This window comes from Bombina bombina, chromosome 2 (genome assembly GCF_027579735.1).
Source record: "Bombina bombina isolate aBomBom1 chromosome 2, aBomBom1.pri, whole genome shotgun sequence".
Taxonomy (NCBI): domain Eukaryota; kingdom Metazoa; phylum Chordata; class Amphibia; order Anura; family Bombinatoridae; genus Bombina; species Bombina bombina.
The window spans coordinates 764,223,730-764,247,086 of NC_069500.1; the positions used below are offsets into that span (position 1 = coordinate 764,223,730).

At 39.8% G+C, this 23,357-nt stretch overlaps 1 protein-coding gene across 2 annotated transcripts in view; it reads right to left on the reverse strand.

The window, feature by feature from the left end:
• The window catches only part of LOC128649552 (tetraspanin-33-like), a 107,577-nt gene that overhangs the window by 35,578 nt on the left and 48,642 nt on the right, over positions 1-23,357 (reverse strand). For both annotated transcript variants that reach the window (XM_053702896.1, XM_053702895.1), the window contains exon 3: positions 9,078-9,202. In XM_053702896.1, coding sequence (XP_053558871.1) covers positions 9,078-9,202 — 125 coding nt within the window. The remainder of the gene's footprint in view (positions 1-9,077; positions 9,203-23,357) is intronic.

The following is a 23,357-nucleotide window of genomic DNA, read 5'->3' on the forward strand; positions in this document are numbered from 1 at the left end:
ATAGTGGCGCAGCTGAAGGTAGGCATAGAAGTGAGCCCTCGGCAGTCCGTATTGGGTCTGTAGCTCAGCAATTGACTTCATACATTTCCTAGAGAGATCGAGAGCGTCTCCCACGGTACTCATTCCTTTGTTCTCCCATAGGACAAATGGAGAGGTGTCCATCCCTTGAGGGAAGCTAGTATTGTGTCTCAACGGGATCATTCTTGAGGACACACACCGGCGACCCAGGTGGCCCAAGGCTAATCGCCATGCCCTTAATACATCCTTGTATAGAATACTATCCCGAATCCCGACCGGGATGCTGTTCGACGGGGCATAAGGCAAGAATGACAGGTCAATCGCCTCCAAGGTGTGACTCTCCAGGTCAGGCGAGTAGAAGTGCTTCGTTTTTAGCTGCCAGTCTAGCATGAGACGACTTAGTGCCGCCCAATTGTATAATTTAAGATTGGGCAAGCCCAGACCACCCTGCGAGGGTTGAGCGTATAGTTTCGTGAGTGTTATCCTAGGCTTGCCACCCCTCCATAGGAAGGTTGAGAGGGCTCGATTGTATAGCGTCATATCCTTCTTGGTGATTAAGAAGGGCACCATTAGGAGGGGATACAGAATTCGTGGCAGGATTACCATTTTTATAAGGTGTACCCGTCCCGTGAGGGAAATGGGCAAGCCCTTCCAACCCTCTAGAGTCCGTTCTATATCGCGGCACACTTGCGCAATATTAGTTTGGTATAGAGTTTGGGTGTCGGTAGATAATTGTATACCAAAGTATGTCATGGTGGGTTTAGCCTCCTGGAATGGGTACGTAACTAACTGGACTCTGTGTTTCCGTAGCCACAGGATCTCCGATTTGGTTTTATTTATTCTATAGCCCGAGAACGACCCGAATGCCTCAATAGTCGCTATTATCTTTGGAACATGTTTTGCTGGATGCTCTATGAATAGTAGCATGTCGTCCACGTAGAGTGCGAGATGTAGTCTCGTCTCCCCTATTGCAACACCAGGGTACACTCTGCGCAGCTTCACAGCCAGGGGCTCTAGAGCTAGATTAAAGAGGAGGGGCGAGAGAGGGCACCCCTGACGGGTGCCCCTCTGTAAAGTGATGCGCGGGGAAAACAGACCGTTGGCCATGACATGGATCCACGGTGCTGAGTATATATTACCAACGTAGTGGAGGAACGATCCCGAGAAGCCAAAGCGTCGCAGAACGTCGAGAAGGTGGTCCCACTCCACTCTGTCAAAGGCCTTCTCTGCGTCTAAGGACAGCAGGAAGGCCTCCGATTCCCCTTTAGTTCCACGAGTCTCGGGCCCGGTTGTGAAGTGTGCTATAGCGTGAAGCACCCTCCGCACGTTTGTCACCGAGGTTCTGTTGCACATAAATCCAGTCTGATCTGGGTGAATGAGATCTGTCAGAATTACTTTCAACTTATCGGTCAAGATTTTCATTAATATCTTGTAATCCGAATTGAGGAGGGAAATAGGGCGATAAGATTCAGGCAGGCCAGGGTCTTTCCCAGGTTTCGGGATCAGAGCCACATGTGCCATTGTAAACGATTTAGGGGGAGAGACTAGGTCCTGATAATATAAGTTAAACAGTTTGGTTAGGGTGGGGGTGATTTGGGGTTTTAATAGTTTGAAGAATTCAACGGGCAAGCCATCTGGGCCTGCAGTCTTCCCGTTAGACATCGAGGAGATCGTTTTCATGATTTCCTCTGAGGATATGGGAGAGTTAAGGGCCGCGAGTTGCTCATCGTTGATCTGCGGCAGATCTATGTCGACCCAGAAGGCCTCAATAGCCTCCTGGGGGGGCCGCTGCTGTCTGGTATATAAAGTGGAGTAATATTTCGCCATTGCCTCCACAATGGATTCTGGGGTTTTATGCGTCTTATTACAGTAGGTAATAGCTGCGATTGGTCTGCGAGCCGTTCGTCTGTTTATTAGTGAGGCCAGCAGCCTACCAGATCTATCCCCCCCCCCCTGTTGATGCTCAATTTATTAATAAAATCCTCGCTCTCTACAACCATCCCACAGCTAAGATTAAATTAAACAATTCCCTATCCTGCCCATTCCAAATTAGTAATAGAACAAGAGAAGGATGCCCATTGTCCCCAACTCTGTTCATACTAGCAATGGAAGTTCTGGCATCATATATCAGATCCTCCCCTACCATCAGTGGAATCACTATAGGACAACAAGAATGTAAAACGTCCCTCTATGCAGACAATATTATCCTCACGCTCACAAATCTTAAAACGTCCATTCCATCTCTGATTCATCTTTTTAAGGTGTATGGAGACTTTTCTAATTTCTGTATCAATAACTCCAAATCGTAATTCATCAGTCTAGGAGCAACACATGATGATTTATTATTACTCCGATCACACCAATTCCGATACCAACTGGTTGCACTCAAATACTTAGGAAAACAAATTTCTCCACACCTTGATAAGCTAGCTGCCTTGAACTACGACCCTTTAAAAGCCCACATCATCACCACATTACACTCCTGGACCCACAAACCTCATTACACTCCTGGACCCACAAACCTCATGGCTGGGGAGAATAAACACAGTTAAAATGGTAATACTACCCAAAATTCTTTACATTTTTCAAACACTTCCTGTACCAATACCCCACGCCACAATATACCAACTACAAAAACTTATAAACTCCTTTATTTGGAACCACAGACGCCCAAGAGTTGCCACAAACACTTTATACTGAGCTAATATGAGCACATATGGTGGACCTGTCCTACTGCACAGCTATACTGGACGAACATTAGAAAAGAAATAGAATTCATTTTGAATATCTCTCTCCCTCACAAACCATGGACATTTTTATTTAACTACTTCCCCCCTTTAAAGTGTGCACTTAGACTGAAATTACTAACTATCATGATAAACACGGCCAAAATATATATCGCATATTACTGGGGAAAAAAACACTTTACCCACAATACAATTCTGGAAAGCTAGAGTTACCACCACTTTAGAAATAGAACAATATCACTACTCAAGATTAAAGAAGGTTGATGACTATCTATCCATTTGTCTCATATGGGAAGAATACATTTACTCCCTTAGACCTTCAGATATTCATGCTTAATTAATCCAGAGGGATCTCTCATGCCCCCATCTCTCTTCCTTTTTATGGACCTCCTCACTACTAAAAGTTTACTTATTCTATCCCATACATCATCTTCAAATTTCTACACTGCCTTACAATTGACCACTCCGTAACATTTTGCCTTGAACTGTTGCACAATTGTTGCTGTTTTTATTTCTTTGGTTTATATGTTTGATTGTTCCTAACGTTTGTATACAAATATAAGTTATTCTCTAATTTAACAGGATACTGAACATCATCGGATGAACATTGACACAATACCCCGGTTCTTGAGGTCAAGTTTTACCTGACACAGACTTTCACTTTCACCTTCTCTACTTGGATATCTATGGTTAACTGTACCCTTATTTAAATGTATCCAATGCTTACACTATCCAATGTGTCATGTATATTGATTTTGTTGCAAATAAAGATTTTTGAAGAAAAAAAAAAACAAGAGAATGAAGAAAATTGATAATAGGAGTAAAGTAAAAAGTTGCTTAAAATTGCATGCTCTTTCTGAATCATTAAAGAAAAAAATTGGGTTTAGTATCCCTTTAAGATACATTATAATCAAAAGGTTATTAAGGTTAAAGAAAATATATATTAGTTTTTAATTATATAGCAAGATGCTGTATATTCATGGCATGTTTGCTTGTTTTTTTGGTAAATTAATTCCATTAATCCATTCACAATGTCATGTTCTCCAAAAGGTTATTGTCAGATTATTTTGCACAATTGTTCTATCTTTAAGTTATTATCACATATTATTGGTTTTGTAGTTCTCAAAACTGTGAATTTGTGTCTGCAGAAATAACATGCCTCTCCTTCACAGCAAAATGTTATAAAATGAACATACAGAGTTGATAAATAGAACTTAAAGGGCCATAATCACTTGATCAGCAACATCTTTCAAACTGTCTCAAACCACTGCTTTCTTCCATCTCCTCCTTTTCCTGCCCTGACCAATCTATCTTTCCCTATAATTCAACTCTTACAGCGATGCTTGACAATTTAGCACCTCCTACCATAGCCAAAAAGTCACATACTCATCTTCAGCCCTGACATACTCCTCTGACACACTACCTAAGTAGATGTTCCCGCACTGCTGAGCGACATTGGAGAAAACTCTGTTGTTCAGCCGACTTCCTTCATTACAAGTTAATCTTAAACTCCTACTATTCTGCCCCTAACCTCTACAAGCAGGACTACTTCTCTACTCTTATCTCTATTCTTTCTTCAAACCCAAAATGCCTGTTCTCCACTTTTAACACCCTTCTCCGCCCACCTCCACCTCCTATTTCCACTTCTCTCTCAGCTCAATATTTTGGCAACCACTTCACCAACAAAATAGATTCCATCAGAAATTAAATCATCTCCCAACACACTACCAAGCTCCAACCCTCTCAACTAATAACCAATGTCCAAAATCTGAAAAGCCACAGCCTCTGCTTTTTTGTTCCCCCTACTGAGGAAGAAGTTTCTGCCCTTATATACTCCTCTCACCTCACTACCTGTCCCCTTGATCCCATCTCCTTACAATTACTGCACTAATTACATCTATCCTCAAAAAAAAATTCTCTTGATCCATCATCCCCATCCAACTACTGCTCTATTTCCCCACTCCCCCTCGCTTCAAAACTTCTGGAAAGGCTCGTATATACACGTTTATCACATTTCTTCAAATTAAATTCCCTCCAGATTACAATCTGGATTTCACCCACAACACTCCACAGAAACTGCAATCATTAAGGTTACTAATGACCTAATTACAGCAAAATCAACCAACCAAGGACCAGTCAACACAGTAGATTTGCATAATCAACAAATGCAAAATAACAAGACCATGCAATAGCACTTAGTCTGAACTTCAAATGAATAGTAGATTTTTATTCTGACAATTTTAAAAGTTATGTCTATTTCCACTCCCCCTGTACTATGTGACAGCCATCAACCAATCACAAATGCATACACGTACCATGTGACAGCCATCAGCCTATCACAAATGCATATACGCTTATTCTCTGAATTCTTGCACATGCTCAGTAGGAGCTGGTGACTCAAAAAGTTTAAATCTAAAAAGACTGTGCACTTTTTTTTTAATGGAAGTAATTTGGAAAGTTGTTTAAAATTGCATGCTCTATCTGAATAATGAAAGTTTAATTTTGACTTGAGTGTCCCTTTGTTAATCCTTCTTGATCTGTCTTCAGCCTTTGACACGTTTGACCACACTCTCTCGCTCCAAACCCTCCAATCTTTTGGCTCTCGTGGCTCTCCTCTTACATGTCTAACCGGACCTTTAATGTTACCTTCTCTGGCACATCCTCTTACCCTTAACCACTTTCAGTTGGGGTAGCACAAGGCTCTGTCCTTGGTTCCCTTCTCTTCTCAATTTATACATCATTCTTAGGTTCCATAATACAGTCCCATGGGTTTCAATACCATTTGTACGCTGATGATACCCAAATCTACAACTCTGCACCAGACCTATCCCCTTCCTTACTAACTTATGTCACTAACTGTCTGTCTAATATTTTATCCTGGCTGTCTTCTCACTACCTTAAGCTAAATCTCTCAAAAACTGAGCTCCTTAATTTCCCCCCTTCTTCCAAAATCCCTACCCCCCCAACTTTCTCTAACTGTTGATAATAAGATCATTACCCCAACCCTGCATGCCCAATGTCTTGGGGTCACACTTGACTCAGATCTCTCTTTTACTCCCCACATCCAGTTTTATTGCAACTCCATCCTATCTGGCCTCCCTAGCTGCTGTCCATACAATCCATAATAAATGCCTCAGCCAGGCTGATCTTCCCTACACGTTGCTCCTAATCTGCTGCACCTCTCTGCCAGTCCCTTCACTGGCTTCCTCTAACCTCCAGAATAAAACATAAAATCCTGACTCTAACTTTTAAAGCTCTCCATAACACTGCTCCTTCCTATATCTCCAACCTTGTCTCCAGATACTCGCCCTCCCGCCCCCTTCACTCGGCTTATGACCTCCTTCTCTCCTCCTCTCTCGTTACCGCCTCACATTCCCGTCTACAAGACTTCTGCAGACTGGACCCTATTTTGTGGAATTCTCTGCCTCACTCTACACGACTCTCCCCTAGTTTTCAAACTTTCAAGCGCTCCTTAAAGACTCTACTGTTTAGGGATGCTTATAATGTACACTGACATTTTCCTATCTTAGTCCCTCTTCTCCTTTAGCTATCAATTTGAACCCCCTTAGCATGTAAGCCTACTAACCTAGCTGCTTTGTAGATCACTTTTTATGAGAGATGATTTACAACAGTGAAACTCCTGGCTGGGCCCTCTATCCCTTTGTCTCCCATAACTGTTACCTTGCATATTAGACCCATGTCTTTAGCGCTGCAGAACCTGTTGGCGCTCTACAAATAACTGATAATAATAATAAAGATAACTTTTGGGTTTCAGATAGAGCATACAATTTTCAGATTTTAAATTTACTTCTATTATCTGATTTGCTTAATTCTCTTGGAAGCCTTTGTTGAAGGAGAGTATATGTTCTACTGTGGCCTAGCTTAATGCACTGAGTGACAGTGACAAGCAGCTAGCTCACAGTAGTGCATTGCTTCTGAGCCAACCTATGCAGGCATTACAACAATGGATTCCAAGAGAACAAAGCAAATTAGATAAGAGAAGTCAATTGGAAAATTGTTAAAAATTGCACGTTCTTTCTGAATCATGAAAGTTTTCATTTTGACTTTACTGTCTCTTTAATGCCATTGATCCCTGCAAATCTATGTACACAGAATTAACCCATACAAAGTTTCAAGAAGCTCAATGAATAGAAGATTGTTTAAAGTGGAAAAGATCTGTACAAGGACCTAAGTGTCAGAAGGGAGAGTCAAGCATTAAAATTATTATTTTTCTCCTTCCAATAAAGTACAGGTGAAAAGTTGATCAAATATGAATAATTAACCAGATTACAAGTGGAATGCAAAATATTGCTTTCGCTAAAGCGATATTTGCGCTCCACTGAGTAATACCAGCGTACGCAAATGTGCGCTGGCATTACGAGTTAGATGCAACGCAAATGCGACCTAGTGTTTGCATTGCATGGAAGCATTGTGCTTACGAGAGTGCGGTTCCATAGGCTCCAAGAACTAGAGCAACGAAGTCGCACAGCAATGGGCAGCAAAGTGTGTATATATTTATGTGTTTATGGGGCCTATCTATCAAGCTCCGCCAGAAACACCAGTTATGACCAGAAACACCAGTTATGAAGCAGCGGTCTAAAGACCCCCTGCTGGCAGCCGATTGGCCGCGAGTCTGCAGGGGGCGGCGTTGCACCAGCAGCTCTTATGAGCTGCTCGTGCAATGCTGAATACGGAGAATGTATTGCTCTCCGTATTCAGCGAGGTCTGGCGGACCTGATCCGCACTGTCGGATCAGGTCCGCAAGACCTTTGATAAATAGAGGCCAGTATGTGTATATACATATATGAACGCATAAATATATGTGTACATATGCATATACATATATATTTACAGGGAACACACAGCCCCCATAGGACGCAATGTTGTAAAGTCCCTTTTCAGTGCCGTTTTTTTTTCTAACACCCCACTCGCGCCAACTTTAAAGCCTAATAACTGCTTTGTGCAGTATTTTTTTCTTTTTAAATGCTACTATTTTTTAATGTTTTAATAAGCACTACGCACAAAATTATGGGGGCAATTGGGGGACATTTAGAAAATTAACCAGAGGTCTGACCTCTGGTTAATTTTCTGAGCGATAATGGTACTGCAAGCTTGCGGCCCGCAAACGGGCAAATTTGCCTGTTTGCAGGCACGCAAATAAATTAGCGCTCCACTTGTAATCTATCCCTAAACTCGAGATAGTTCACCTCCTAATAATTCCATTCATTTTAATGATCTATCTATGCATTTCTAATGATATATAAACAAATCTGTAATGGTCTGATATAACTGGAAAATAATCTGAAAAGTTATTATTCTAAAAATGAAAAGCATGATTTAAATAAATTTAAATCTGTTTTACTGACAAGTGTTTTAAATCGTGATTTGAATCATGAAAAATCAAATCCACCCTGTTGCTTACTATATCAAACAATCAAAGCAGATGTGTTACTGATCGTAAAAAAAAATAAAAATCAGGAGAGCGCTGGATTGGTATTTCCCGTAGTCCACTGTCCACCTGTTCCAGGCAATTAAAGCATTAGATTTTTTTACATATATTTAACATTAAGTTCACTCCTTACTATAAACTTTTTCTGCCGACTAATTAAACAATAGACTATTGATATTTTTTAACATTATTATAAAGTTTTATGGCATTAGTATACTTTACACAATTTTATTATAGTCTAAGAACAATGAGCTAAAACCAGTCATGCCCATCGGAAAGTTATTTGACCATTATATACAATTCTTGTGCATTATATTAAAGGGACAGTCTAGTCAAAATTAAACTTTCATGACTCAGACAGTGCATGCAATTTTAAACAACTTTCCAATTCACTTTTAGCAACAAATTTGCTTTGTTCTCTTGGTATTCTTAGTTGAAAGCTAAACCTTGGTAGGCTCATATGCTTATTTCTAAGCCATTGAAGGCTGTCTCTTATCTCAATGCATTTGACAGGTTTTCACAACTAGAGGGCATTAGTTCATGTGTGCCATATAGATAACATTGTGCTCATGGCCGTGGAGTTACTTATGAGAGGGCACTGAAATAAAAAGGGCTAAAAAGTACTGAAATAAGGGGGCATTCTGCAGAGGCTTAGATACAATGTAATAACAGTGGTAAAAAGTTTATTTAAAAAATTGTTGGTTATGCAATACTGGGGAATGGGTAATAAAGGTATTATCTATCTTTTTAAACAATAAAAATTCTGGAGTAGACTGTCCCTTTAAGATAAATCTGAGGAGGAGGAGGAAAAAGGATGTTAGATTATATATTAGATTCATAAGCTGATTGAAATATTTACTTACAATTTTAAGTAACAAATGCAGATCTCTCAGAGCTCCCATACATCCAATAAAGGTTATAGTGAACATGAGGATTCCCACCACAATTAGCATAATAGCAGGGTCTGTGGTGAGGGAATCCACTGGACCTGAAAAAAAAGAGATATAGAAATATCGTGGGGAAGACTTATTGGGTTAATAAAGGAAACAATATACTACAAATATGTATTATTGTGGTTCTATTTTATTTCTTGTGGTTAATCTTAATTTTTTTAACATGCTTGTAGGACAAGTTACAGCAATTGCGCAGTCTGCCCTTAAAGGGACATAAAACTCAGCACAATGCATATGAAAGTAAATTGACCCTGCAACATGTAATACAGTGGCCAAAATGATTTAACAGATGTGTATTCAGCCTTTCCATTTTCACTTTTTTATTCTATGGAGCTGATTCACTAATGAATGGAGTGATGAGTGGGCTTTAGTGAATGTTCTGCTGAGAATAACAGAAAATGGCAAGACAGAGGCTGGTGAGATCTCTCACTGAATTTGTTATACTAATTGGCTCAGTGCAGGACCTTATTTACATATATACTCAAAGGGACAGTGAGATAAAAATAAAGCTTTCATGAATCAGATACATCTTTCCAATGTAGATAAAAGGCAATTCTGAAAAGAGAACAAATGGAGCGCAACACCGTGCACCAAAAGTACACAGACGATCTTAAGTGTAGTATTAAAACATCAATTTATTCATAAAAACACGTACAAAGATGTACAAGATTTAAGCGCAAACATGTGAGGTTTGTTTCAGCATATATGCTCAAATGATGATCCACAAGATCTTAGGTGTAATGAACCCCTCCACATCAGCGGATATCCACTCAGTGTAATATGGAACAAGTTGGACAGTCACTCATGTAAAATCGTTACAAATGTCAGTGGTAGTTCAGGGTATTATTACACACCAAAGAATAGATGTCCTTCTGTAAAACAACAGGGGCAGTGTGTCACAGCAAAACACCTATTCTGTAGAAGCCAGCTCCAGTGTACGTAGCCGTTACTCACAGCACGCCGGTGTCCTCCGTCGCGTATGATGGGCGTGGCCTAATGCATTTTGCAGGGATCCTCCCAGCTTTGTCAGAGACAATGCCCATCCTCCTTTCCCTATCCTCTATATGGCTGTCTTGCCGTCACAACTCCATCGCTCATTAGTTCATAAGTAGTAAGCGATGTCTGCTGAGGATGTATCCTCCAGCAGTACATATCGGGGAAAATACATTCAGCTTATTTACAAACACTTCCGATATTTAAATACAGATATAAAAGAAAACACATATTGTTAATAATGTAATGTAATAGAAAGCAGCAAATTCCAAAAGTTCCACTTAATTAAACAATCACAATGTTTAGTCATTTAAAAACAAACAAAAGCAAAAATGTATATATCCAGATCAATGTACGTACACCCTTACATCGAAGAATAATGGCTAACACTAACTATCTAGGTGTGGACAATGATAATTTACCAATCAAGTGAAATTAAACATGCATAACTAGCACCTATACTTTATTTTGAACATCCTTATATATGTTACAGTTAAAGTGCAGAAATCAGTTAATGTGCACATTACCTAGCTAATCTGCAGATTAACTAAGGTGATCAGTTAAAGTGCAGAAAAATTGTTTCATTTCTCAAATTACCTAGGTAATCTGCAAATTACCTAGATAATCTGCACATTACCTACTAGGCACTAGTTAAAGTGCAAAAAATGCACTTTAGCGGTAACATATATATAAACTAAAGGGAGTCCCATGGTTTATCCTATGATAATCAGTTCATATCACTTTTTGTTAGAGAGCCTGGGGCACTTGAAAATGGAGGTAAAAACAAAATCTTAAAGGGCAGTGCGGCACACTTTTTGCATCATTTATTGCCCAGACACACTTCAACTTCTTAACATGTTTATAGTAGTTTTCCCAAGGGTATAACAACTGCTCTCATTCTGTTTTTGCATTTATGAGCATCTTGGCCTCTATACTTCTAAGCATTGTATATTTCCCATTCTGCATTCTGAAATGTTACAGAATCGACTTCCCTGCAACCCATTGTGGAATTATGCAATGAGCACAAATAAATGTAAGAACATCGTACTGAGAATGTGAAATATCTGCCATTCTAGTTGTAATGTATCTGTGATAATACAGTTGAAAAACAAATAATACACTTTCAAGCACTTTATCTTTTTAGAAAAGTTTGTTTCTCTCATGTAAACTGTTTATTGAAAAAGAAGCCGAAGAATGTTCCGATTTCGGCCGAGGGCAGATACGCTCCAGAGTGCTCTGTTCTAATCAGAGCCTTGGGCGCCGCAACTGCCTCTGGGAACCTTACCATGGGTAACCATGAAATTCTCTGTCTGGGAAATAATCTATCTATCTATCTATCGAATCTATAATAAATAGATAGATTCGATAGATAATTTCCCAGACAGAGAATTTCAAGACGTGCAGGCTAGGACCCATGGTAAGGTTCCCAGAGGTAGTTGCTGCGCCCGAGGCTTTGATTAGAACAGAGCCCTCTGGAGCGTATCTGCCCTCGGACGAAATCGGAACATTCTTCGGCTTCTTTTTCAATAAACAGTTTACTTGAGAGAAAAAAAACTTTTCCAACTTTAACTACATGGAAGCCGTTAATGTGCACATTACCTAGGTGATTAGAACAGAGCACTGTGGAGCGTATCTGCCCTCGGCCGAAATCGGAATATTCTTCGGCTTCTTTTTCAATTAACAGTTTACATGAGAGAAGCAAACTTTTCAAACTTTAACTACACAGAAGCAGTTAATGTGCACATTACCTAGGTAAAGTGCAGATTCTGCACTTTAACTGAGCAAATCAGTTAATCTGCAGATTATCTAGGTAATGTGCACATTAACTGTTTCCGCACTTTAACTGTAACATATACACTCCATTAATGAACAAGGCCTATAAATCAAGGAAGGCTGCTAGATCTATATCGTGGTTTAAACCCACTGGATCCATGATACCCAACTTATGGATCCAGTATGTCTCCCGCTGTCTCAGGCGTAGGAGGCGATCTCCCCTCCTAATTGTGCTCTTGACATGTTAAATGGCCACTGTAGTAAGTCCTGTGCTGTCTTGGTTATGCTTATCTAAAAATTGTACTGATACACAATGGCTATCTAGACCATTATCTATATTCCTCAGATGCTCATTGAAACGTGTTTTTGTGCAACCTATATAGACCTTATTACATGAACATCTGAGGAGACCACATAGCATGTCTTGCATGTCATCAGACCTTTAATCAACTTCCCAATGTTCTTCTTTTTTCACATTTGCTTAGCTTTCTTGGTATCATTTGCTGAAGAGCATGTCCAGGTATGCTCCGGAGCATCAATGCACTGCTGGGATCTAGCTGCTAATTGGTGGCTGCATATAAATGCCTTTTGCCTTTGGCTCCGCAGATGTGTTTAGCTAGCTTCCAGTTTAGCTGCTCCTGAGCCTACTCTTCACAAAGGATACCAAGAGCAAATTTGATAATAAAAGTAAATTGATACATTTCTCTATCTAAAGCATGAAAGATTAATTTTGACTTTACTGCTCCTTTAAAAGACATCAAATTAGACAAAACAGGCATATTCAAGGTGTATATATAGGCTAACAAAATAAAACATTCATATTTGCAAGCAACACTTTTAATACATACAGTATACGGTTTGCAGACTAAAAATGTCAAGTCTTTAAGAAAATCCTGTAGGATTCTAGGCCATATCAAGTGACCAATTCCCTCCCCTTGTATTGGAACAATTTATACCTAGTCATCTATCTAATTACCATGACCTAGAGGCTCTGACGGGACGCTACCTACCCCTGCTCCGCAGTAGTAATATGTAATATTAGTGCAAACTTAATCAGTTAACTTGCTCTATAACGGGTAACTTTAAAGTGCAAATAAATAACTTTTGTACCCTCAGGAAACTGGTCTTAGAATTTCCAAAGATGCCCCACACTTCTAGGAGACAGGTGAAAACCCCAACGGCTGCCAAGAAGACAATTTATGATCATTTTACCCAATCTGGAAAGGAACTTCCCATGGTTCCACACGCAGAGCTTAGTTATCCTGAATCACTAGACGAGGAATCTCAGTCCAGTTTACATTCGTCAGTTCCTTCCCACCACTTCATCACAAAATCTACTTTACAGAAGATGCTAGCTACCCAGACACGCTCTATTACTCAAGAGATCCAACATAATTCTGCAGAACTGAAAAAGGATATCTCTGAGATAGGAGAGAGAGTGGATGCTCTCGAACGTAAACAGGATGATATGGCGGTCGATCAGACTAGCTTACTTTCCTACACGGAAAATCTAGCAGAGCAACTGATGCAACTGGAGTTTAAGATGGCTGATATCAAGGACAGATCCCGAAGAAACAATATACGCTTTAGAGGTGTTCCGGAGAGTGTTAGGACAGCTGACTTGCAAGTTTTCTTAAGGGAACTTTATACAGAATTAATAGGTACCCCGAAGGGCCTTGTCAACACTATGGAAAGAGCTTATAGAGCCTTGAGGTCCAGAACGGTACCTATGGATAAACCTAGAGACGTGATAGTCTGTTTCCAAAGCTTTATCTATAAAGACAGACTGATGCAGGCAGCATTTAAAAAAACCTCTCCTCTCAGAGAAATTTTGAGACTTTTACAATCTGTCCGCACACACTTTGCAACACCGCAAAACCTACCAACCGGTTACCTCTGTTCTCCAGGAAGCGGATATTAAATATTGATGGGGCTTTCCAACTAGCCTTGTTATCACAAAAGACAACCAAACTCATGTGATATCCTATCTCCACCAGGGACTAGCTCTTCTTACATCTTGGGGTCTACAATCAGACCTACCTCCACTACAACCAACTACAAACCCGAAATTGACTCCCGAGTTGACCAGCAAGAAACAAAGAGCAATAAGGCCATAAACCACCCAACCTCAAGGCCTCACTTGAACTTCACCTCCCCTGCCCCTCTCTTTGTGAGAGATGTCACACTTTGGACATTCTTCTTGGACAAAAGTCTCAATAGTAAAAGTTTACTGTTGTTTGCACTTAACAAAACTTTTCTTGTATATGTTTGTTTAGATTACACCATTTATTCTTGTTCATTTTATTCCATTCTCTTAATTGTATAGAAAGAACAAACAGGCAGCACTCAGTACTGAGAACTCCACAGGACACAGTAGGTAAAAGCACAAACATATTTACTGTGCCTGTTTGTTCTTTCTGGATTTGTATTGGAGCGTTGATGGAGCACTCCCTTCCCTGGCAAGCACCGGTGACGTCATCTGCTTGAGACCTGGCCCTGAGAGCGTGTTGCTAATGCAGACTGGGGTGAAGATGGCTGTGTCTCTCTGTGTGTGGGCTGCATACTGGAGTCAAGGAAAATTTTTCCTCTGAGCGCTGCTCTTTGTTCTGGATACTCTTAATTGTATACTAAGAAATGTTGTATCTGCGGAGCAGGGTTAGCACTGTTATCTCCTGTCTCTTACTTTTGTTTCCCCCCGATTAGAAGCCCATGCCAGGGTTCCATTGTGGTGAACTATTTCCACCAACTTCCACATCCCTTCCCCACATACCTCCATCCTCATCTCCCTTAAATCTACCCTCCACATAACCCCCACTTCTGACCCCCACTTCCTCTTACTGGCTACTGACAGTTACACGTGTCATACAACCTCCAAAGTACATGTCTACATGTTTACTACTGAGATCTCTTAAATTCCACAACCCCGATGTCATCTTCTTACTGGAGATGCACCGGACATCTGATAATCCCCATCAAATAATTTCTAAAGATTATACCACATTAGAATATGATCCATTCTCCAAAAAAGCCAGGGGCACCGCCATACTAATTCACAAGAGAATTGCCTATGAGCAAATCCAGGCCATTAAAGATCCCCAAGCCAGATTCCTGATCCTAGTCTGTAAACTGGATCATGTTAACTGAACACTGGTGTCTATTTACCTCCCCAATTCCCACCAACCTACATACTTACAACGAACATTACTCGCAGTAGACAGAGTTAAAACAGGTAGAGTCATATTAGCAGGGTATTTTAATATGATTTGGGACCCCAACATTGACAGAAAAACCAGAAAGCGTGCTCACACAACACAGCTTGCGCTCAAGTTTAGACACATCATAACCCAATCTAACTACTATGATATGTGGAGATCTCTGCATCATAGAGTCAAGGACTATACGCACTTCTCCCACCCACATAAAACATACACTAGACTGGATCATGTTTTCTGCGCCGCAGAAACTTTAGACTCAGTCAAAAATACCAAAATCTCCTTATGCCCTTGGTCAGATCATGACTTTGTACCACAGACCTCCACTCGACAGAAAACATTTGTACAAAAGCTTCCTGGCGCCTCCCTCACCATATCCTTTCAGATGTCCCTTTCAGAGAGGAACTTAGAAAGGATATCATGTTTTTTAACCAGACCAATGATAACATGTAAGTTCGTGATGACACACTATTGGGGGCCGCTAAAGCCACATTCAGGGGCCACATTATTAGGAGGCAGGCCTACTTAAAAAAGCAATCTGGTCTATCCCTAGCCCAATCTCATATTGAGTTACTACGCCTAGAAACCATTAACCGTTCCACACCTTCAGCCTCTATAACTGACCAAATCACGAGTCTTAGAAACCATATCTTTCAACTTGAACTATAACGTACCCAATCTAACTTACTAAAACTGAAACAACTCTTCTACCACAAGAGTAAAAAAGCCGACACCCTCTTGGCCAATAAACTAAGACATAGGACAGGCACTGCCCGAATACACCAAATACACTCTGGTAATCAGACTTTTCAACTACCCTCACAAATAGGCACATGCTTTGCGAAAAAGACTACAGGCCATACATCAGCTTCCTCCTCAGACATCCGGACTTTTCTAGATACCCTGAAATTACCAACTCTCCTGGACGAACATCGCAAATCCCTTACAGCCCCTTATACTCTCCATAAAATATAACAAGTAATTAAAAATAAGAAATCCTTCAAACCCCCAGGCCCTGATTTGGGACCCCAACATTGACAGAAAAACCAGAAAGCGTGCTCACACAACACAGCTTGCGCTCAAGTTTAGACACATCATAACCCAATCTAACTACTATGATATGTGGAGATCTCTGCATCATAGAGTCAAGGACTATACGCACTTCTCCCACCCACATAAAATATACACTAGACTGGATCATGTTTTCTGCGCCGCAGAAACTTTAGACTCAGTCAAAAATACCAAAATCTCCTTATGCCCTTGGTCAGATCATGACTTTGTACCGCAGACCTCCACTCGACAGAAAACATTTGTACAAAAGCTTCCTGGCGTCTCCCTCACCATATCCTTTCAGATGTCCCTTTCAGAGAGGAACTTAGAAAGGATATCATGTTTTTTAACCAGACCAATGATAACATGTAAGTTCCTGATGACACACTATTGGGGGCCGCTAAATCCACATTCAGGGGCCACATTATTAGGAGGCAGGCCTACTTAAAAAAGCAATCTGGTCTATCCCTAGCCCAATCTCATATTGAGTTACTACGCCTAGAAACCATTAACCGTTCCACACCTTCAGCCTCTATAACTGACCAAATCACGAGTCTTAGAAACCATATCTTTCAACTTGAACTATAACGTACCCAATCTAACTTACTAAAACTGAAACAACTCTTCTACCACAAGAGTAAAAAAGCCGACACCCTCTTGGCCAATAAACTAAGACATAGGACAGGCACTGCCCGAATACACCAAATACACTCTGGTAATCAGACTTTTCAACTACCCTCACAAATAGGCACATGCTTTGCGAAAAAGACTACAGGCCATACATCAGCTTCCTCCTCAGACATCCGGACTTTTCTAGATACCCTGAAATTACCAACTCTCCTGGACGAACATCGCAAATCCCTTACAGCCCCTTATACTCTCCATAAAATATAACAAGTAATTAAAAATAAGAAATCCTTCAAACCCCCAGGCCCTGATGGGTATGCTGTGTTCTTTTACAGGACATATATAAATGAACTCACACCTCTGCTTCTCAGATTTTTCAATCTAGCTAAGGAAGAAGGCAGGTTCACCAGAGAATTTCTAGAAGTCATGATTGTTACCATTCTGAAACCCTCAAAAGACTCTTCCCTTTGCTCTAGTTATAGACCAATCTCCCTTATAAACTGCTCCCTCATCTTATTGACCTAGATCAAGTAGGGTTTATACCCAATCATGAAGGCCCTGACAACACCAGGCGACTACTTAATATCACCAAATCTACTAAACTCAATAGGCCTTTCTCAGTCATCTCATTGGATGCTGAGAAAGCATTCTACTGAGTCCGCTGGAGTTACTTATGGGAAGTCCTTAAAACCTTTGGATTCCCAGATGAAACTCTACTAGCTGTCCAAGCGTTATATTCTACTCCTACAGCGATGGTTAAGGGTTTAGGATATCATTCAACCCCTTTCTCCATCTCTAATGGTACTAGACAGGGCTGCCCCCTCTCGCCCCTATTGTTTGCCCTGGCAATCGAACCCCTAGCAGAAAAAATTAGGACTGACAAACAAATTGACAGAATCACTTTGCACGGTACAAACCATAAAATTGCTCTCTATGCTAACGACGTCGCAATTTTCTCTTTAGACCCAGCGTCCTCACTCCCCAAACTTAAGGCTATACTTGAATTCTTTGGGAATATGTCCTTTTACAAATTGAACTTATATAAAACTGACATTTTTACATGGGGTATCCCTCAAAATGTAGTTCAACACCTTAAATCCCAACATCAGGTAAATTGGATCAATAACTTTGTCACACACCTGGGGGTTAAAATTTAACACAACATATCACAGATAATCAAATACAACTATCTTCCCCTTTTATCTGAGTTGCGTACCCTGAAAGACTGTTGGAACTACACACACATCTCCTAGATAGGGAGACTAACAGCCCTCAAAATGTCCTTCTTACCTAAAATAACTTATCTTTTCAGGTGTCTTCCAGTTAGAATCCCCAGACATTTGTTTCACCAATTCCAAAGTGAATTTACTAAATACATCTGGCAGCATAAACCTCCTAGGGTGGCTCACAAAATTCTCCAGAACCCTGTCCACCAAGGGGAGATAGCCTCCCCCTCTATATTTCTTTATTACGATGGAGCAATGTTAACACATATCTCACAATGGGGGGCAACAAAATCCCCTAGCAAGTGTAAAGTTATTGAACAGGCCTCTCTACTACACCATATTCACTTACCAGACTTAATTTGGATCCCCCCCCCCAACTCCCGATGAGCCTTAGAAATTATTAATCTTATAATTTGTGAATGCCTTGCGATATGGGTTAAAATCAGACATTACCCTTACATAGCCCCGCACCCCTCACCGATTACTTCTCTTGCTGGACTACTAACGGGTCTTCCTGATTCTCATCCCCAAAAATGGACACAATTGGGAGTGAATTTGGTATCAAACTTTTGGGCCTCCCCTACACAACCACGTTTTCGTACATTAGAATAAATAAGGGACGACACCTCAACACCGCAATACATGAAATTTGAACACATTAGGATAAAAAGCTTTTTGACTAGTTCAAACCTGAGTTGTCCCATCCTTGTACATTATGGGAAACCATATGGCACCAAGGTAACAGACTACGCAAACAGACTACGCAATCCTTTATCTTTACACTACTCTCTCATAGGCAATACAGATTATGCAAATAAGTTATCTCATCTACAAAAATGGGAGCTATACCTAAACACTACTATCTCCTGGCAAACCTGGCAATCCATTCTAACCCTGACTAAAAAAGCAATACACTGTGTCACTTTGTTCGAGACCTATTATAAGCTACTAACACATTGGTACTACATTCCTACGAGATTAGCCAAAATGTACGGCTCCACTTCACCCATGTGCTGGTGTAACTGCGGACACATAGGAAACATAATGCACATTTGGTGGGAATGCCCCAAACTTAAGCCCTTATGGAATACCTGTTTCCATGTGCTGTCTGGAATGGGTATAACCCTTCCTAGTGCCCTCCTTCATATTGGGACCCACACTCTCCCTAAACACCAATCATACTTATGAATTTCTCTCCTTACTGAGATCAAAGCTGCAATTGCTAAATCCTGGAAAAACATCTCCCCCCAAGCTGGCCCATGATTCTTAAAGGATTACTTTCTGTTATAATTTTTAAGCTAAACAACTAACATATTAAAGTTAATAAACATTAATTAAAACCTACTGACCTTTATTTTCTCCAAAACGAAGTTTCATAACGTTCTAAAAGTTATATCTTTTATTCGCCGATGATGTCACGTTATCCTGCCCACTATTTTCAGCACTGCATGTTCAAAATACTTAAACCAATAACTTTGTGTTTAAAGCGCCATTTTGAAACCTAGGCATTGTAAACGGATTGGTACAGAGCAAAGGATACCCACGGAGTGGGTTTGGAAAACAATTAAATTTGCAGACAAGATTTCTGATATACGGTAGAGATATGTTAATGAAATGCTATTGATAAAAAGCGTATTTGGGGTAGTTAGTTAGTAACAGGCATAGAAAATATTTACTTACAGTGGCCCTTTAACTCAATATATCTACACAATGGAAAAAAGCATATTCTACACATTAAACAAGTCAGATCTTATTGAACTCATTTGGGCAGATTGGGGAGCAAGATTTGAAACTACTTGGACACCTAACGTCACAGCCAACGCCTAAAACTTAACCCTTGTACGATATGGACCTTCCTTTCCTATACCCTTCCCTCCTTACCTCACTTAATTTTCTCCCCTCCCACCCTCCCCACCCTCCCACAGTATCAGAAATTATATATATTGATATGTCTATGAATATTACATGCCTTATGTTTTATCTCAAATTGTAATCCTCTCATATATTTGAGTCTCGAGGCCTGTGAGCCCCCTCTATTTCTATGTCTTCTGACTTTTTGTGTTAAACTTCAATTTTTGTCTTAATAAATGCGCTGTTTATGCTGAAGGGGGATAATTCTATAAGTAACTAAAATTGACTGCTCAGAATCATAGCGAATCTTGTATGCAGCATGCAGACATGGTTAATAAAGCAATGGTTTTGTAAAGCAGTTAAATAAACAAGCTATGATTCTGAGCAGCCATTTTTAGTTACTTACAGAATTATCCCCCTTCAGCACAAACGGCGCATTGCGCATGCGCAAATCACGGGACCACGCAGGATCGAATAATTTGATGGTGGAGAGGAGTACATAATCAGTATGAGAAGAAAAAACAGAAGCGCCACATGGCCCAATATTGTTTGTTCAGAGATGAATAAATCTTAAGGTGATGAGTAAACTCACATTTAGTAGAGCACCTCAATTAGTGCTAGATATACGGTCTGGGATCTATAGGGTCACCCAGAAGACCAACCTCCTGCACAGGAACTGATGTCTATATAGGCGAGAGGAAGACACAGGTGCCAATATGGCCTAGTATTGCTGATGCAAAGGTTTCAATACAAGCAAAGAGAGGAATAATACTCACAAAGTGTGAAGCACCTCTTGTGGTGCTATAGAGGCATGAAGGGGTCAATTCAGTCACCCAACAGACTTCTAGCCAGAGATACAAATGGATCCAAAGGTACAAAGGATCCCACAGCTGGTCCAGATAAGCGAATATTCCTCCAGAGAGGGATAAAAGATATATGTCCCAAAGAAAAATGCAGCAAGTGTTCAAAATATTAAAAGTTGATTTTAATAAAAATTATAAAATAATAACAGGCAACGCGTTTCTCAGCAGATAGCTGTTTCGTCAGGCTTCATAAAATGTTTACTGAACACTTGCTAGATATACCCTAAACCTAAACTGGTTGATATTAAACAGGTGATGGTGGGAGGGATCCACTTAATCAGTAATCTGGTCTTAACCAATCGGTTGTTGCCATATAGGTCCCACATTAAAAACATCAACATAAACATAGACAGTTTATAATATAATATACACTGCATAAAACAGATTTCATATATTCCTAATTGTCCTACAGTTTGTTTGATCAAACATATTTGGAAGTACTTCAAGACAACTTTTAGAAATTATTAAACCTTATTTTTGAGAGTGATAATAATGAGGCACACATTAAAGTATAAACCTTAAATCAACTTATAACCAGTGGGGGAGGCAGTGATTAGTAGTAATTTTAATGTATATATTTTTCTTATTAGTGTCACATTTAATATTGATCTAAACTTATGATAGTCATACCTTGTTATAGTTGGGATGTTGTCTGATGACAAATTAATTTCAGATAATATGCATGATGAGAGCGGACAGAGCGCAGCAACTCCAATACTACTGAATGTTAAGTTATTTTAAAGACATAAATAGTTGTCTCAGTCAGCTGTTAAGTGGTGGTTTCTAGTTTGGTTGTAATTTGAATACGCCGCTGACTAAGTCGGCGTCTACAGTCGCTCAATGCGCATGACGAGCCAAAGTCGGATATGGCCCAATCACTGCGTGCGCTCGATCATAGGCGTTAACAGTAACCACATACCTCCTCTGTGCTGAGTGCGCATGCCCGGCCCCAATGCGCTAAATGCGCATGCCCGGCTACAGTGAGTGTGTCCAATGAGGATCATATGATAGCGATCCTAATACAAATATGTGACACTGGCTGATAGGTGTATGGTGATAAGGGGCGTGAGATATGTTATAACCACGGTGCATCTTTTTAATCTGTAATAAATAAAAACATCATTGTATTCGTGAGGGGTCGAAATGTGGGGATTGACTAGAGTGACCACTAGAAATATCTAGTGTAAAGAGAACTTGTGTTGCGCCAATGAAGGGCCAATAAAGAGAGAACGTTCTCTAGGCGAACACTAAATTTATCTGATAGAAAAATAAGCATTACTGTCATATAGATTACAACGTTGAGGCATAGATCTACAGTGAATACTACAGCTACAGTGGTTACTGACACTAATAGGAGATATATCAGATAAAAAACAGTGTTTATGACTGGTGAGCACTCCCATAGGATAGTCAGTGTGGTTTCAAGAGGGCCACTCATGTCCCGGATATATCTAGAGACATAAAATATTTGGATCCGGTAAAGTACATAGGGTAATATATTGTTTTTCAATATACATACCAATGATAATTAAAACGTGTGTAATGTGCATAATCGTCATATAGAACTACCATTAGATCTAATCCCAAATATATATTTATTGAGTACATCTAAATGGAAAACATGCAGTATACCACTTCAAGATAAGAAATATTAAGAGATATCCATAAATGGTCAAAACTGTATATCAGAAATTCAAGTGACAGACGTGATAGCAATCTCTATATCATCAAATCCAATCAAAATAGTACACTAATCTATAATAGGTTGAATAATATTGCCTCTAATATCTAATTGTGATGGATTGCTATAATTGTTCAATCTATGAACAACTTATGTAAGATTGGGGAATATCTCTCCAATCTATAAAGGACATCTCTAGTATTTATATAACTAGCCACTTTTCATCATGTGTCCACATATTTTGTGGACACCTAGTCTTACTAGATAATCCCTTGAGAGATCGTCATTCGGTTTTTCACTCTGATCACTCATCTGATAGAATAATACCACTATCTAGTTAGTATAGTGGCCTTTGATGTGTGGCCTGTGTTGTGAAGATTATGTCACACTAGAGATGTCCTTTATAGATTGGAGAGATATTCCCCAATCTTACATAAGTTGTTCATAGATTGAACAATTATAGCAATCCATCACAATTAGATATTAGAGGCAATATTATTCAACCTATTATAGATTAGTGTACTATTTTGATTGGATTTGATGATATAGAGATTGCTATCACGTCTGTCACTTGAATTTCTGATATACAGTTTTGACCATTTATGGATATCTCTTAATATTTCTTATCTTGAAGTGGTATACTGCATGTTTTCCATTTAGATGTACTCAATAAATATATATTTGGGATTAGATCTAATGGTAGTTCTATATGACGATTATGCACATTACACACGTTTTAATTATCATTGGTATGTATATTGAAAAACAATATATTACCCTATGTACTTTACCGGATCCAAATATTTTATGTCTCTAGATATATCCGGGACATGAGTGGCCCTCTTGAAACCACACTGACTATCCTATGGGAGTGCTCACCAGTCATAAACACTGTTTTTTATCTGATATATCTC